We start from the raw sequence: 16,142 nt of genomic DNA on the forward strand, positions 1-16,142 counted from the left end.
CCCAAGGATTTTTGAAAAAAAAAATCAAATGTTTATAAGAGGCCTGGAGAGTAATTGCTTTATTCCCTTTATTTCCGGGGGGGGGGTTAAACTCAAGAACTAACCCCCCCAACTCCCATTGATTCAAGGTTTTGATATTCATGGTTTCTGTATTCATGCCTACAGACAAGAACACCCACGAATAATGAGGGCCACCTCTATATGCCTTTTGTCTGATACTCAAGTGGGGGAAATGTCATGTAAAGCAGCTTAAATTTAGTAATTAAAGCATGAAACCCCATGAATAATGAGGGACACCTGTATATGCCTCTTTCTGACACTCGGGAAAATGTCATGTGTGAAGCAGCTTAAATTCAGTAATTAAGGCATGAAACAGAGCATTTGAATTGCATTTCATGTGCATGTCCCCAGACAAATAAACATATGCACAGATAAGCTGTAAAGACAAACATATGGAGATGCATCTCCTTTGTCCACACAAGCATATGCCATGGCCACAGACACACAACTTGCTATTTCAGTAGGTTTGCTGGCCTGAAGCATATAATCAATATTCAAGTTACTGTTCATGGTTTAGTAGCCAAGGAAACGCCATCAGGCAGGGAAACAATCATTTAGAATCAACACATAAATATCATGATGGCACTTAGTATCTACTCAAGCACATTCTCAAGCCTTTCAGGAGCAACCAAGTTCCAACAAAGCATTATCTAAAATGTGGTGTATTAGTCCTCCAATAGTTTGTAGGGGTTTTTTAAACGCTGGCTTCCCAGACCTGGAGGCAAAACTCTTTTTTAAAAACTGCAAGTGTTAAGTCAGATGATGATATGTTGTGCTGCAAGTTTCAGAATAGCTTGTCACAGCCATCTTGGATCTCTAACACAGACACAGTTGGACATGCAGAAGCACAGTGTTTGAAAGCTCCCTGACAGGAAAGTATTATGTTAGCCTAAAAGGCAAGTGCTGGCCTGTAGGCACCTTATTCTGTGAAACAACTAAACAACTTAAAGGGACATATGTGTGTTGCGGGGGGATCTTAAAACAGGTAGAGGGGAACATAAACAGAAGAACATGCTGTAGCATCATATGGTTACATGAACAGTAACACTTTTCAGAGAACTAGTTCATTTACTACAGCGGTGCTGCAAGAGGGGAAATGGTCTTGACGACCCTTCTTTCCATCAACCAAGAATAGCCGGGAGAGTCATTTCTATTTTATTATATGCTGATGATGCGGCAATTGTATCTATCACGCCGGTAGGAATGAGACACACTTTGAGAGCCCTTGCGAAATTCTGCGAAGAGGAGGCGCTGTCCATCAATACCCAAAAAACAAAAATAATGGTTTTCAGTAAGCGTAGGAGATCTTATAAATGGTCAGTCAATGGTAGGAGCCTTCAATAAGTCAAAAGATATAAGTATCTGGGCCTCATATTCCATTCGAGGAATTCCTGACCACATTGTGAGTTTGTGACTGCAAATGCTCAAAGATCCATTGCAGCTATTAAGAATTTTTTTTTACTCTAAAGGCGCTCAGAACATCTGGCAGCGCTAAGGATATATCAGGCGAAACCTTGAGCTCAGATGCTATATGGTGCCCAGATTCTTTTAGCTGGGAACTTACAATCTTTTGAAGGTGTTCAAAGTTCTTACGGGACATCTTCCAACTCCCCAGCTGCATCCTGAACGCAGCTTTGCATTTGGAAGCAGGCGTTATTAGATTAACGCCTGTGTTAGGCTCAGGCCCAGCTGCAAGCGGTCTTATATTGGCTTAAACTTACTAGCCGTCCCCAAGGGTTAGGCTCATTAACTTTGGTGGATAGCAATAGCAATAGCACTTACATTTATATACCGCTTTATAGCCGGAGCTCTCTAAGCGGTTTACAATGATTTAGCATATTGCCCCCAACATTCTGGGTACTCATTTTACTGACCTCGGAAGGATGGAAGGCTGAGTCAACCTTGAGCCCCTGGTCAGGATCGAACTTGTAACCTTCTGGTTACAGGGCGGCAGTTTTACTACTGTGCCACCAGGGGCTCCTTGATTTCTGTTCCACTTGGAGGAGGAATATACATGACATCCTGCATAATTGTGGCCTTTCGGAGCAATATATACAATCGTTAAATTATGATAAGGCAAAAAAATTTTTTTTAGGAGATAGGCATGTAGAAGTTACTCATAGGATTGCTTTTTGTTCGGAGGCATGTAAAATAAGGTTCTTGCAAACTGGTTCTTAAATCTTTACTTATGTTATTGTATTGTACTATATTGCTTTGCTGTAGTGTTTATTTGGTCATTGACTGTAAATAAATGAGTGCCAACATTTGAACTTGTGGGCAATATTCTTGCCAGGTTTGTAGAGGGAAATTGTTCTCACCTAGGCAGTCAGGGATCAAAAACCTGATCTTGCCTCAAGGAAGGCATGTGTACATTGCACATAGTGGGGCTTGAGAAGTCAGCAGAGACAGAATGTGGCTTTTCCAGCTAATTACATAGCATGCATTTGTGTTATGTAGTCCATGTGCAACCAGATGGTCACAAATATCTATCAGTGAGAAGTATATCGCATGACTAGCTGTTGGTGCTTGCTGCAGTGATGTACATCAAACTGCCACTCACCTATATGCATAAGCTCACTTGCATTTTTAGGGTATATTAAGATCACATTAACCTTGTTTCAGAATTAACTTGCTAAAAATAACCTAGATGTGATGCTCTTTGCAGTACACATGGTGTTCCTGTGGTGCGATAAAACAGCATGTGCTGAAAGCCATCTCATTCTACAGCTCTAGATTGTTGTCAGATATGTACATATGAATAAAAGTAATATAAAAAACTGTCCTGAGGATTATTTCAAAAGTGAATGCAATGAGCCGACAAGTTCTGTACCTCAGTAAGTGGAAGAAGAACTGTAATTATAGGCACAAAATAACATTAAGCTTCAGGCAATTCTCTTTGACTTCAAACTGTATTTCTCTGCATCTAAAGATGATATTTAAAAAAAAAAAAATTAGCTGTCAGACTCTTTCTGACCTCCTTGTCCACTGAGACAATAATGATGATGTCCCACGTTGACACACATTTGTTATTAACAGTATCAATAATGCTAATAATACATTGCCCTTCAGTGGGTTGTGTTTTTTTTTAAATAAGGAGAGGAATATGAAAGCTACTCATGTTAATTAATGAGTTAAGCCTCATAACCTCCCCTGAGAGAAGGGCAGACTCTCAAGCTTGTTTACATCTCCAGAAGGACATGCCTGTCTTGAGTGACAAAAAAGGGGGAGGGGGACTCAAAAAGTAAGATAAGCCATTCCACCTCTAAAATACTCTTACATTAAAAAGCTAGTCATTAAGTGCCTGCCATAAAAGCCAACATCAAGAAAATTAATCCAGAAATAACAAGCATCCCCCCACCGGCAAAACAGAGCCCATGTCTTCAATGTGCAGAACATGAGCAAAAGCCTGCAAATATTTCCAGGATGCTTTAAACAGGGAACAATACTGGCAATTTCAAATAGGCAAGCTAGCCTCTCTCACATCCCTGTTTCCCTTTTATGCACACAGACACACTTTAACATGTTGGCTTGGTTGGCACCAAGCAAGGCAATATTATGAGGTGGGACTTTCTAATGGAAGAAAGGGAAGGCACTTTTTCTTTTGATGATGCTTTCCTCTCCCCTGTGGAGCTCATCTTCACCAGGGACTATCTAGATGGCATAGCACACAGAGATGAGGAAGGGAACAGACCAAAATCACACTGGGCCAAATTAATAGGGGCTAAGGGGGAGTTGCAAACAGCAAGGCTGGATGTTCCCTGTCTCTGCTTTAGATATGTCCCTTCCTCTTTATGAATTTAACAAAGATTTTATTAAATATGAAATAAGGAACATTTCCTAAACTGATTGTTTCCTAAACATTACTGATGTTTTCTGAAGAACCTTATTAACCAAATACTCAGGAAATACATGAGGATTCTTCTGGACAGAGGATGAAGAGCTACCAGTGGTTTGCATATTTTAAAATATTTGTTTGCTTATTCAGACAATTGGCAGATACTCCCTTGAGGAACTTTGAGATAACATACAATAGCATTAGTTTCCATTAGTTCGCAAAAATGCTCCATTTACTCCTAACCTGTTTAGGGCAGCTGTCGATGCCACGTAGTATAATCAAGTTTTAAAACGGACAGCATCCTGCTCTTGACACTGAGCAACATGGCAGAGAACCCATACTACAATATCAGTCACTTGGTACACTGTACCAGCATAAAGCCACCCTGCTGTGTCTTTGGGAGCTAATCTCTCTTTAAGACTGAGACGTATAGCCATTGCCATTAAAACTATGACTCTGCTTTTAGAAGAACCTCATAAGGAGCTTTTCCTAGTCAGAGAAGGAATAGAGAACAGGGAGGGTTAAGCATAGCCACTAACATTCAAAGGGCCATAGAAATGGCCTTATACAACTAGCACTAACAGAAGGAATACTGGATGGGATTTTTCAGGGAGGATGGGCACAGCAGGACAATTGCTTGTTTAACATAACCACGTTGGTTTAACATAACCACAGGATATTGAGCTAGATAAGCAATTAGTTCACCCACAGAATTACACCAATTGCTATAATTTTATAGCCAGTTGCTGTCTTAAACCTTTGCCCCAAAACTGATTCATAAATTACCTATGCAGTCAACATTCCTTTACGGTTTGTAACTTAAAGAAAAGTATAGGTGCTATTCAGTGCCTTAGTGAAAACTCATGCTTAAGTTATCTGGAATCCCAGAAGTGAATATCTGCCAATTGTCTGAAATACACGGAAGAAAGAAACAGAATATTTAAAAATATACTACCCATTGATAGCTGGCAAATGGAAGGAAAAATATTCTTGGAGTGCTCAAGCATAGCCCTAATTTCTCTTGCTATTTAAATTTTTTTCCTTTCTCTCCAGACCTAAGCATTGCTAATTACAGCAATGAGGACTTAATTCATATCAATATAAATATCACCAGGCAGGCATCAGAACTGGCATTAGGGCATTGTGAAATCTTTGACAAATATCCTTTCAAAGAAAATCTATAATAGCTTTTGGGTTACCCTAATTTATGAGCTATTATGCCTTTGACTGGCACCTGCAAATGGCCCCATGTGTGGTTTTTATAACAAAGATGACTAATACTTTGAAGGAAATGGTGTAAATCTGCACTATAAAGCAGTAGTACCATCACTATATCTTTCATGAAGAATTGCTCAAAAGTACTACTGACTTTAAAATGGAAAACTGTTTCTCCACTCAGTGGAAAAATTATGGACCCACATATGAATATTTGGTGGCAGCCTGCTTATCATTCACCTAAACAAAAATAACTTTGGGTTGCAATAAATTGATATGTCCAAACTAGAAAATGTAAATTGCTTTCAAATAGGGAGGCCATTTCAGACAGCAAGCAAACAATAAAAGATAAAACGTATTAAACCGCCATTTTGTGCCTGATGGTAAAGCAACAAAAAACTGAACAAGTGAAACACAGCAACTTGGTGGCATAGTCACATAGCTTAGCTAAGTGTTCTCTTCTCTCCCACGGGAACATGCTGCTTCCAAAGGAACACTGTCATGGTCCCCAAGAATTTGCAAGACTTAATGCTAGGTGGTTAGGGAAGAGTTCTGTATATTTAATTACATCATTTTGTGTTAGCTTGGGGGAAAGGGGTATCTTTTATAACTGTTATAGTTCCCAAGAGCTTGCAACACCTAACACTAGATGTCTGGGGAAGAGTTCTAAATCATTTTGTGTTAACAAGGGTGAAAAGCAAGCAGAATATCAACAAAATAGGAAGCTTTTCTTTCTAACAGATATGAAGCACAGGTCATAAGTGGGAATAATCTACTGAAGAGCCCCAATATCGTGATTAATAAGCTGCCACATCTCAAGGAAGACTAAGAAAATTGCAAAATTAAAGTGCAGTCCAACGTGAAGAATCTGTGGCCAGCTGGGAGAAGAATGTCAATGCAGTAAGGTAAAGCCATAAAACAAGATTTCAAGTGAAAGGGTTCAGTTGTTTCTTTGCTCCTGCCGATAAAAATGTACAGCCAACAACAGCTGTGAAAAAGGGGACAATATATGGATTAATTTTTAAAGATATAGATGGCTTGGGATCAGCTAACAATTTTAGTAGAATTCAAAAGATGTTAGGAACTCCTCATAGATTAACATTATTGTGCTTAAACACAAATCAAGCCATGGCATCTTTTTAATCTTTGAAGGGGTGAGGGAAATAAATCCTTGAATATGTGCATGTGAGAATGTTTTCCATCATTACTTGTTGAGAATGTTTCCTGCTAACCACCAGGATATTAGATGAAAAGTATCCTGTTTCAACTAAAAATACTGACACTGAAAAAACATTTTTATTACCAGAGATTTGATAGCCAAAAACAGTAAAAGGAAGGCTTCAAGGCTTGTAATTCAATCAATATGAAAGACTGGTAGACAACAACAAAACAGAGCATTAAGTTAGGTCATACATCCAAGGACAATCTGCCTCAGCCAGTTTGATGAAAACTTTTATTAGTCAATGCTTTTGAATCTATACATCCAATGAACAAAGACAACGGGCTGGTTCAGAAGCCATGCAGAACTTCAATTAAAGACAAGTTCCACACAGAAAGGCTCTTCTCACAAGCACCCTAACCCAGGCTAGGGCAGCCCAGCCCTGGTTAGGCTGCTCATGCTACCGCTACACTTAACCCTACTTTTAACCCTGACCTTTAGCCAGGGTTAAGGGCCCTGGTGCCGGGCTTGTGTGTATGCTCAGGCTGCACAGAGCCCAAGCATATACTGAGCTGGGCAGCAAGAGTGCCTGGCTAAGGGACCATCCCTCAATGCACCATGCTAGCCTAGATGGGGATGACGCTCATGAGCAGGGAGACAGGCAGGATCCTACCTCCCCATCAGCCCTCCGCTCTGCCAACAAAATTGGTCCTATGCATGACCTTAATGTATTTGAGCTGTGAGAGTGTGCGTTCTGCCACTTCCCCATGCAAGTGTTCAGTTCCTATTTATTTATATACTGCCTGATATCTAGGTAGTATACACAATTTGAAACACAACAAATATAAAACAGAGATAAAAACAAACAAAAAATTTAAAATTTGGATTAAAATAAACACTTGCGTGGGAATGGATGCGCACTCTCAAAGCTCAGAGATGTTGCACAGAACCTGACTCTGGAGAACCCCCATGAGATCTGAAACAGTAGTTTTAGTGCTATCTGGCTTCCTCATGTATTAAGATGAAGAAAAGAATTCTGCTTCCATACAGCTATTCTTTCATGTGTAGGTACGGAAGACCTATTAGTTAACCAAAGTTCCCATCCCTCCAAAGAAGCAAAGGATTTTTGGCAAGGTAGCAATATAATCATAAGTAAATAAATGAACTATTCCCCTTTCTCACTATTCAGTCTTCTAAGAGGTCTATTGTACCTCCTGTGATGATAAACTATTTCTATCAACTAATGATAGTTTATGTAGGACTTGATTCACAATGTAAAATATATCCAGTTAAATAAGAGAGCCTAGCCTAGGATCACACCTCTGACATTTAAGTTTCTAAATGTAATATAATACCCCAAGTGTTTCAGTATTATCAACAATTTAAAAAAATTAGCAGATGCCTCAAGGAAAAGGTATCTTGAAGATTTGAGAGAGACCTGTAAACCTCAGTTCACAACCAACTCTTCCAAGAAGTAATACTGTGCCCATGGACAGCAGGCTAAAAGTTAACACTGTTCTGAAATAGCAGGATGCTTTATAATGCTTTGCAATCTAATTTTAGAAAATGGTAACACAGGGAAACCTGGAAGGTTCCACGTGTACAAAATAGGATCAGAATTTCCATCAGTGCAGTTCTCGGCAAATAAGTGCCAGATCCACTATACTATACAAGCTTAAGCCACAAATTGTAGCTGACTTATTCTCAACAAATTTGGCAGCAGAGAACAGTGGCTGGGCAGCTGGCCAAATCATCCTTATCCCTTACAACCTCCTTGAGTCAAAGAAATATGCTTTGGGGGAATCAGTAGCTGAGTCTACATCACTTATTGTGTCTGCGGTTTCCTCTAGCTTCTAATACTGTTGCTTTTCTTTTGGCCCCTATTCTCAACCTCTCACAAGTTCTTAATGGGCCATCTGCCGTAGGACGGCAGAAAAATGCTCAATAAGAGCTACATAATCTTTTCTCAGTAAACCTTAGAAATACTCAACACTGTTGGAGTTTAGTGGGGGCGGGGGGAAGCATTTTGTGTTCCAGTAAGACAAAGATCAACCCTGAACTTTGATTATTTTATTTCACTTCCCAACTTCAGTATCCTTAATTACCATAAAATTACAGGGTGGTCATGCTGCGAAGGAAAGAAAATAATCAGGAGATTTTGGTTAATCTTTGCTATACTCCAGCTGTAATTATTTCCACAGCCTAGACATAGCAGCAGAGCATCACCTCCACCCATCAGTCCACGGCCTTTAACTGGCAACTTTCAGGTGAAAGCTTGCCGTGGAAGCACTGAGCAACAGCAAGCTTTCTGGCCTTAATGACTTGTGTGGTAATCTCTTGGCTAAACTTTTGGGTGCCTGATTTGTGAAAATGCATGTCTGCTAACTTCCTTCTGTTCAGATTGTGTCAGCCCAACATGCATCTTTATATATGTTACAATTTAGACTCTACTCTTGCTTGCCTCCGTTTCTGCACCTATCCTCAGACTAGCCATGCACACTTGTTTACTTTGAACTGTACAACTTCCTTCATTCTTGCTGCTCGTACTGGGTCTCCATTGTTCAGTTGTCACTAGGGATGTGCGAATCTATTGGGGTACAAAATGATATGTACCCCAATCTAGCTGATTCAGGCGATTTCTAGACAGAACAAATTGCCACTGTGCTCAATTGCCCAGATTCAGTTACAAAACAAAGCACCCAGATTTGGACCTAAAGAGATTTGGATGTCCATTTTGTGGACAAAGTGGGTTGGGTTATAGTGCCCAATGGGTGGAAGCTACCAGCCAGATTTCAAAGAAATTTGGCAATGGGGTTTCATTCAGGGGTTTAATGAAACATTTGGTGCAAAATGATGAATGACCAGAGAATCCACTATCAACAAAATAGTGGATTTTAAAAAACAAAACCCAATACCCCATGGGCTTGCGGTTTGGGGGGGGGGGTGGTTGGCACCCCACATTCACTATACCACAACCCGCTCTGGGCCACCCTGGTGGAGTTATGGGGCTGCTGAAATCCCCTTTATTCCCTCTGGGGGAAATGCTTAAAGGAGTGCACACTTTTTTAAAAAAATAAAAATTACTCCTTTGCCCAATTTATTTGAAATTTGGGTGGCAGCTTCCTTACACCCATTGGGAACTACCACCTACCACAACCCACTCTTGGCCACCCTGGTGCCCCCGCCCCCACGGAGTTATGGAGCTGCTGAAATCCCCATTATTCCCTATGGGGAGAAGCTTAAAGACGCACAAACCTCAAACATTTGTTAAAAATCACCTTTGCCCAATTTCTTTGAAATTTGAGTGGTAGCTTCCACCCACTGAACACTACCACCCACCCCACTCTTTTGCCCCTGGAACCGCTTTTTTGTCCTGAATCGATTCAGATTTGAATTGATTTGGATCCATATCAAATCTGGGGTGATTCGTGTTGGAAGTGAAGGACTTTGCGCTGTCTCTTGTCTCAAAGACAGTGGAGAACAGACTAGTGAGTCAGAGGGCTAGAGGGTCAAGACATTGGTCATCCTTTCTCTACTGCTCTGAAACTATCCTTTTGGAATGTAGACTGCTACTCTTAGAGGCTAACTTCCTTCCTGCTTTGCACTTCCTCTTCCCTCTTCTCTTCCTGTTCCTTCTACCTTGCAACATGCAAGCTCCTCTCTCCCTGCACCATGTGTGCAGAGATGCAGAATTCATCTGCACCCAGCTAGCTAGCTAGATTAGAGAGCCTAACTCCTCACTTGCCTGTCTAGAATGGAGTTCTCTAATAAATACCATATATATAGATTTGAAACTATGAACTGGCTCCAAGTTACTTTACTCTCAGCATACACGCATGCCTAATTAAATTCCACTGTGTTGTTCCTCTGTGCACTCTGCTGTTATGAAAAAGGGTTTCTCCTACCAGAGAGAATTCCCAACAATTCAAGGGGGCACAAGATTCTGACCCAAATTCAGGGTGATTCGATTTGGGTACAAATCGAATTGAAAAAATTGATTCATGCACATTCCGAGTTGTCACCTGGCATCATGTTACACCTCAAAAATAGCCTAGCCCATTGGGAGTAAAGACATCTATGCTACAGGAAGAAACAAATCTCCAACCTCTAGCTTGTTTACATTAGACTGTAATTTCATTTTGTGTCAGTGACATATCTGAGCATTTAGATGAACAGCCAACATTTCAAAAAGATCTCCACATGGTAGCTACCTTAGTTCTCCTAATTTCAGCAGGAGAGGACCAGTGTGAGGAGCTACACTATACTGCAAAGAACCAAGGAGTTGGCAGGAAGATAATTGTGTGGTCTAACTTAAAGAGAGTGGCAAAGATCTGAGGAGGTGGAGCAGATGAGTTCAAGATTCTTTGAAGAAATGATACACATTCTAATATTATAAAGAACTTCCATTCCCTCTGCTCAGGCTGAATTTTAATAAAACAAGAAAAAAAGGGAAAGGAAACAGAAAACATGGTGGTAATGAAGAGCATTGGAAAAAAAACTAACTTCAGAAGTTTTTTCTTTGTGCCACCAGTTAACAAGCACAGCACCTTTTAAAACATTCTTATTTACCCCACAGGCATCAAAATGACAGTGTGTACAGAAGGGACTTAAATGAGTCTGCACGCTGGATGAAATATAAATTGAAATTATAGTTCTGTCAGTCTTGAATCGGGGATTGTTTCTTCTGGTCTCCCAAAACACTTAATTTCAAATGAGTCTGTTTATTACTTCAGGAGGGGCCAAATGCATAATTTATCAGTAATACTTAGTCAATATACCCTTATAACATCCTCTTGTGCTTTGGAATAAAATATGTGACATAAATTCTATTAGATGAGTACACAAGAGCTGTCTGAAGAATAAATAGTTATTCAAATAAACAAGTTAACAACCCTGAACTGACTTTTTAAAAAAATGAGTAGCTTTTGAAATGGACAGCAGTATTTGTAAATTACTTTGGATAAAAGATTAATTGACAGAATGCATCCATGTAATTAACTTGCCAGTTAGGCAAATGTTTTGGTTTGTAGTTAACCTTTTTCCCTAGTAGCACTTCTCCATTCTACTGGAATAACCCAGCCCAGATGAAACACATTTAAATCCCATTGATAGCTACAGAAGTTCCTTAATCTCTTGTATTAAAACCATTAGGTCTAAAAATGCTTCACTTGTGACTGGATCATACCTATATATGGTTATAAAGTAAGTATAATTTGGTGTCATTGAGCATCCAAACCTCAAAGATATATAACTCTCTCTTCATCAAAAAAGAAAGAAAGATTGTGCCGTCGAGTCGGTGTCAACTCCTGGCGACCACAGAGCCATGTGGTTTTCTTGGTAGAATACAGGAGGGGTTTACTAGTGTCTCGTCCCATGCAGTATGAGATGACGCCTTTCAGCACCTTTCCATATCACTGGTGCCTGATATAGGTGTTTCCTATAGTGTGGGGAACATACCAGCAGGGATTCAAACTGAGAGCCTCTTACTCCCTAGGCAAGTTGCTTCCCCACTGCGCCATTAGGTGGCCATCAAAAACAAGTGGTCAAATAATTGAAAGCTATCCTAATGGTTTTCTCAGCTAACCAGGCTCACACACTGGCTCCGTATCATTTAAAAACATAAGGTCATTCATACAACCAGTTTCACCATGGCTGGGGAGAAGGCACCCCACATGCCACTACCTACCTTCCCCTAGAAAATCCTTGCCACTCCTGGTGCAGACTGTGTTCTCCCATAACCCACTATGCACCATGCAAGGGACACAGTGCATTGAGGGATTCGCAACAGCTGGGCCACTCCTTCCGCCAAGTTCTATGGAAGCTTAGGCTGCAGGCATCCCAAGCTTTCACATGACTGGGCAGGGAGACAGGAGGGCCCATGAACACCCTCCTACCTCACTTTTAGTCCAGGTATACAATCTGGCTTATTTTACGGAGGAGTGCCGGGATCAGGACCAATCCCAGCAGTTCTCATGACCATCCTCACCCAGACTACAGCTCCCCTACCCAGGTAGGGCTGGTCATGAGAACAACCTTGATTTCTTTTAGTCTTTAAGGCAGAGGTATGTAGGATGCTGCCTTAACTGAACCAGACCATTGGTACAAATAACTTAGTATTGTCTACTCTGACTGAAAGTAGTTTTCCAAGGTTTCAGATAGGAGTCTTTCCCAGCCCTACCAGGAGATGTCAGGGATTGAACCTGTAACCTTCTGTATGCAAAGCATGTGTTCTACTACTGAGCCATAGCCCCATCCCCCCACAGGTAGCTCCAACAAAAACCAAATGTTTCTTGATTACTTACCTGGTCTCAAGTGGCACATTGCTATTCAGTACCCAGCTATCCTGTAACTGAACAGATTCAGGAGTGGTTGCCAGATCATTTGGTGCAGGAGCTGGGGCATGGATCTGGTTCCGTCGATTTGTGAGTGAGTTCCTGTTGAGGGAGTTAGCAGAGGAGTGATGATGGGATAGAGTATGATTGTGAGGTGGTGGAAGAGGTGGTCTCAGAGTTGACTGGCTGTGATGATTTGAAGGGCCTGTAAAGGAAAAGAGAAATAATAAATATTTCTGATTTCCCCAGAATTGTAGGGAACAACCAAACATAAACTCTTTACCTCAAAACTTTCCACTTACTTCAGTGGAAGCTACAACCCAATATGAATGTTTGATTGCATTTTAAAGACGACATATACATTTTCAAAATGTACCACTTAAGATTAACAACAGTTACAAGCATGTTATATGTGACTAGTCCCACTCCACATTAACAGCTTGACTCTTTTCTGATTCATGTTACCAGAACAGCATGGAAGTAGTTTCCCTGAGATCTAATCCCAGGGCTGTCCTTAGGGCAGGGCAAGCAGGGCAACCGCCCCAGGCCCTGCTCTTTTCACCCCATTACAACTAACTGGAAGGGGTCCCTACACTGGCTGATTTGACCCAGCATCCCTCTAGGGCTCTCTAAGGACAGCCTGTCTGATCCCATGCTAAAACTGCAAGTATGATATTATGTGGATAAGCCAAAATGCATTCAGGTTCTTCCCTGAGGATCAGCAATTCTGGTATAGGAAGTAATGATTTCATCTGGATTACCCATGCAGTATCCAATCCATACATTATCAGAACAGCCTAGGATCAGACCAAAAAGAATCAACTCCATGGTCCTCTGGAAACACATACATTTGCTCAGGAGCGGAGCCAGACTGCTGGCGGCCTGTGTGCAGTGGTGGCCCCCTGGCCCCGCCCCCCTCATCTAACATCAGTGCCTGGCTAGCCATGCCCCCGCATCTGACGTCAGACGTGGGGGCGTGGTCTCGCAGGCAAAGAGATGAGAGAGGAGGAAGATTTCAGTAAAAAAAAATCCCAGCGGAGGGACAGGGGCTGTTTGGGAAGCTGCGCTTGCTGGTTACACCCATCTGCTTAATTATAACTACATTCCTGCCCAGTAAAAAGCACCACGCCGATCTTGTGTTCCCTTAGGGCATTCAAGCACACCAGCTTATTATTTGCACTCTCTCCTTCGCTTTCTGCCTCGTGGTTTTTGTTTTTCTTGTTCACTGTTTAATGTCTCCCCCGTTCTTTTGTGTGTAATTATTTAAATGGGAGATCAATGGCAGCTTTATGCTAATGTTGCAGAACAAAGCGCACAGGGGCGGGGGAAGGAGATGAAGAAGGGAGAGGAGGGCAGCTTGGGAGGTGAATAGAAGGAGAAGCAGTAGCAGTGGGGGTGGGGGAGGCAGACGGAGGACGCTCGCGGGCAGACACAACACTCTCTAGTTCCTGCAAACACAAAGGGCTCTCTCCCGAGGTCCTGCTCAGCCCGGGTAAAATACTCACGGGCAATGCAGCCATTGTTTCCTCTGAGCAAGGTACAAGAGCAGGGAAGCGATGACAAAGCTCCTCCACTCCATCTGAAGCAGCCAGCAATTGTGCAGGAAGGAAGCTGCTACTACAGCAAGCAGCCTTTGAGGGAGAGTCATGCCCCCGCATCTGACATCAGACACTGGGGACGTGTCTGGGGCTGCGCTCGCAGCTCCTGATTGGTGGGTGGCCTGGGTTCTTTGAACCCTTTCGCCCAATGGTGGCTTCGCCCCTGCATTTGCTCTCTTGAAACTATGCTGGCATTATGAGAAGACACATGATACAGTAACCTTGCTGAAGCTAAGCAGGCCTGGATCTGATCAGTGCCTGTATGGGAGAAGCTGGAGAATCCTCTGCATGTCACCCTCAATTTCATCACGAGGAATAGATGGGACCTTCTGAAAGGTCAAATGCTTTGAAAACTTTGGTTTAAAAGCAATTTAGAAATAATAGTAATCAACAATCATATTAACGACATGAACAACAAATGTACTAATTCCCTTCATAAACAAATGACAGCATTTATAAAAACATGGTCATCTGAACAAGAAGGTACTGTATTCGTATATTATATTCTCCTTTCTAATAATAAAGATAAATGATTAGCTAATGTGTTATATTTTCATTTATTCTTGCATTATTTAAGTCTTTAAAATGAATGGAAGACAATATAAGAAAACAAACATAGTAGGCAAGTGAAATATTAATTGCATGTTTAATCATTATACTAAGTTGTAATTTCTAGAGAACAATCATTAGAAAAAGTAACATTAGCAAAATCATAATTATACTGATGTATGTTTGTTTTGAGAAAACTGAAAATACATTTGGTATTTAATGAATGACAAAATTAAAGAAAACATCAGTGGGGATGTGTTCACAGATTGATCTATACTCAGATGGAACAATGGAGTATGGCAATGTGCTCTTCAATTAACAGTAAGTTAATTTAAAACATAATTTATAAACCTGAGCACATAAACTTGGCCTCTTTTAAAATGCTGAAGAGCTGAGGTTCGTAAATACTATATGAATTAGTTAATGTAAGCAGTTAACTAAGTATGCAGGGCTGTACGTTCTACCCCACTCTGTTTGGGCCCAAAAGGCTTAGCAGGATGGAAACTGGAAGGCCACCACCACCACTTCATTCAGATGGTGTGCACGTCTCCTACACAGAGTAAGGAAACTGAGCAGCAGAGGCAAGCCATGGGGGAGAGGGTGTGGCCACCCGTACATACATATTACATTTGTTATGGTGTATACTTAAAAATGTAAACAATGAATGTAACAAGTAAATGAAACACATACATAATAGAGGTTCAATAATCAGAGAGTTGGGATTGGCTGTGGATCCCTTTTGAGTGTAGAGTCGATGGCAACCCCAGGCTTGTAATGTGTGAAATAGTCTCAAATAAAATTACTTACTGCAGATTGGGTGTGTGCAAAGATCGGTTGACATGGTTCGGTCCAAATTGGGACCAAACTGTGGGTATTTGAACCCGTTTGGCCAAACTGATCAGCAGGGCTGATTGACGAACCAGCTCAAACCAGTTCAAAGCAGCTCATGATCAAACTCCTTGAATCAGTCCAATTCATGTTGGTCCAGTTTGCTATCAAACTGGTTCTGCACATCCCTTCTGTAGGTTGTCTTCAATCAGTAAAGAACACACTAGCCATTTAGACTCTGCTATAGGACACGTTTCTCATTTAGGTGGACTTTAAGACACTTTGGAGTCAGACCCAAAGCATACAGAACTTTCAATTAAAATCACTTTGAAATGTGCCTAGCAATGAATAAAGATCAAACAGCAGGGGACGACTACTGCAAATATTTATATTCCACTTTTCAACAGTTCTCAAAGGTTTTTTACATGGAAAAATAAATAATAAATAAAAAGAATAATAAATCAAATGGTTCCTGTCACAAAATGGTTCACAACCTGAAAAAGAAATTCAAGGTAGATACCACTGGATGAGTGTGCTGGAGTTGGATAGAGACAGCTGGTCTCCCC

General features: G+C 41.1%; 1 protein-coding gene across 20 annotated transcripts in view; it reads right to left on the reverse strand.

Moving 5' to 3' along the window:
• TENM2 (teneurin transmembrane protein 2) overlaps window positions 1-16,142 on the reverse strand; it is a 1,486,671-nt gene that overhangs the window by 336,556 nt on the left and 1,133,973 nt on the right. For all 20 annotated transcript variants that reach the window (XM_053288965.1, XM_053288966.1, XM_053288972.1 and 17 more), the window contains one exon: window positions 12,572-12,806. In XM_053288965.1, the coding sequence (XP_053144940.1) occupies window positions 12,572-12,806 (235 nt within the window). The remainder of the gene's footprint in view (window positions 1-12,571; window positions 12,807-16,142) is intronic.

The sequence above is a fragment of the Hemicordylus capensis genome, chromosome 2 (assembly GCF_027244095.1).
Source record: "Hemicordylus capensis ecotype Gifberg chromosome 2, rHemCap1.1.pri, whole genome shotgun sequence".
Taxonomy (NCBI): domain Eukaryota; kingdom Metazoa; phylum Chordata; class Lepidosauria; order Squamata; family Cordylidae; genus Hemicordylus; species Hemicordylus capensis.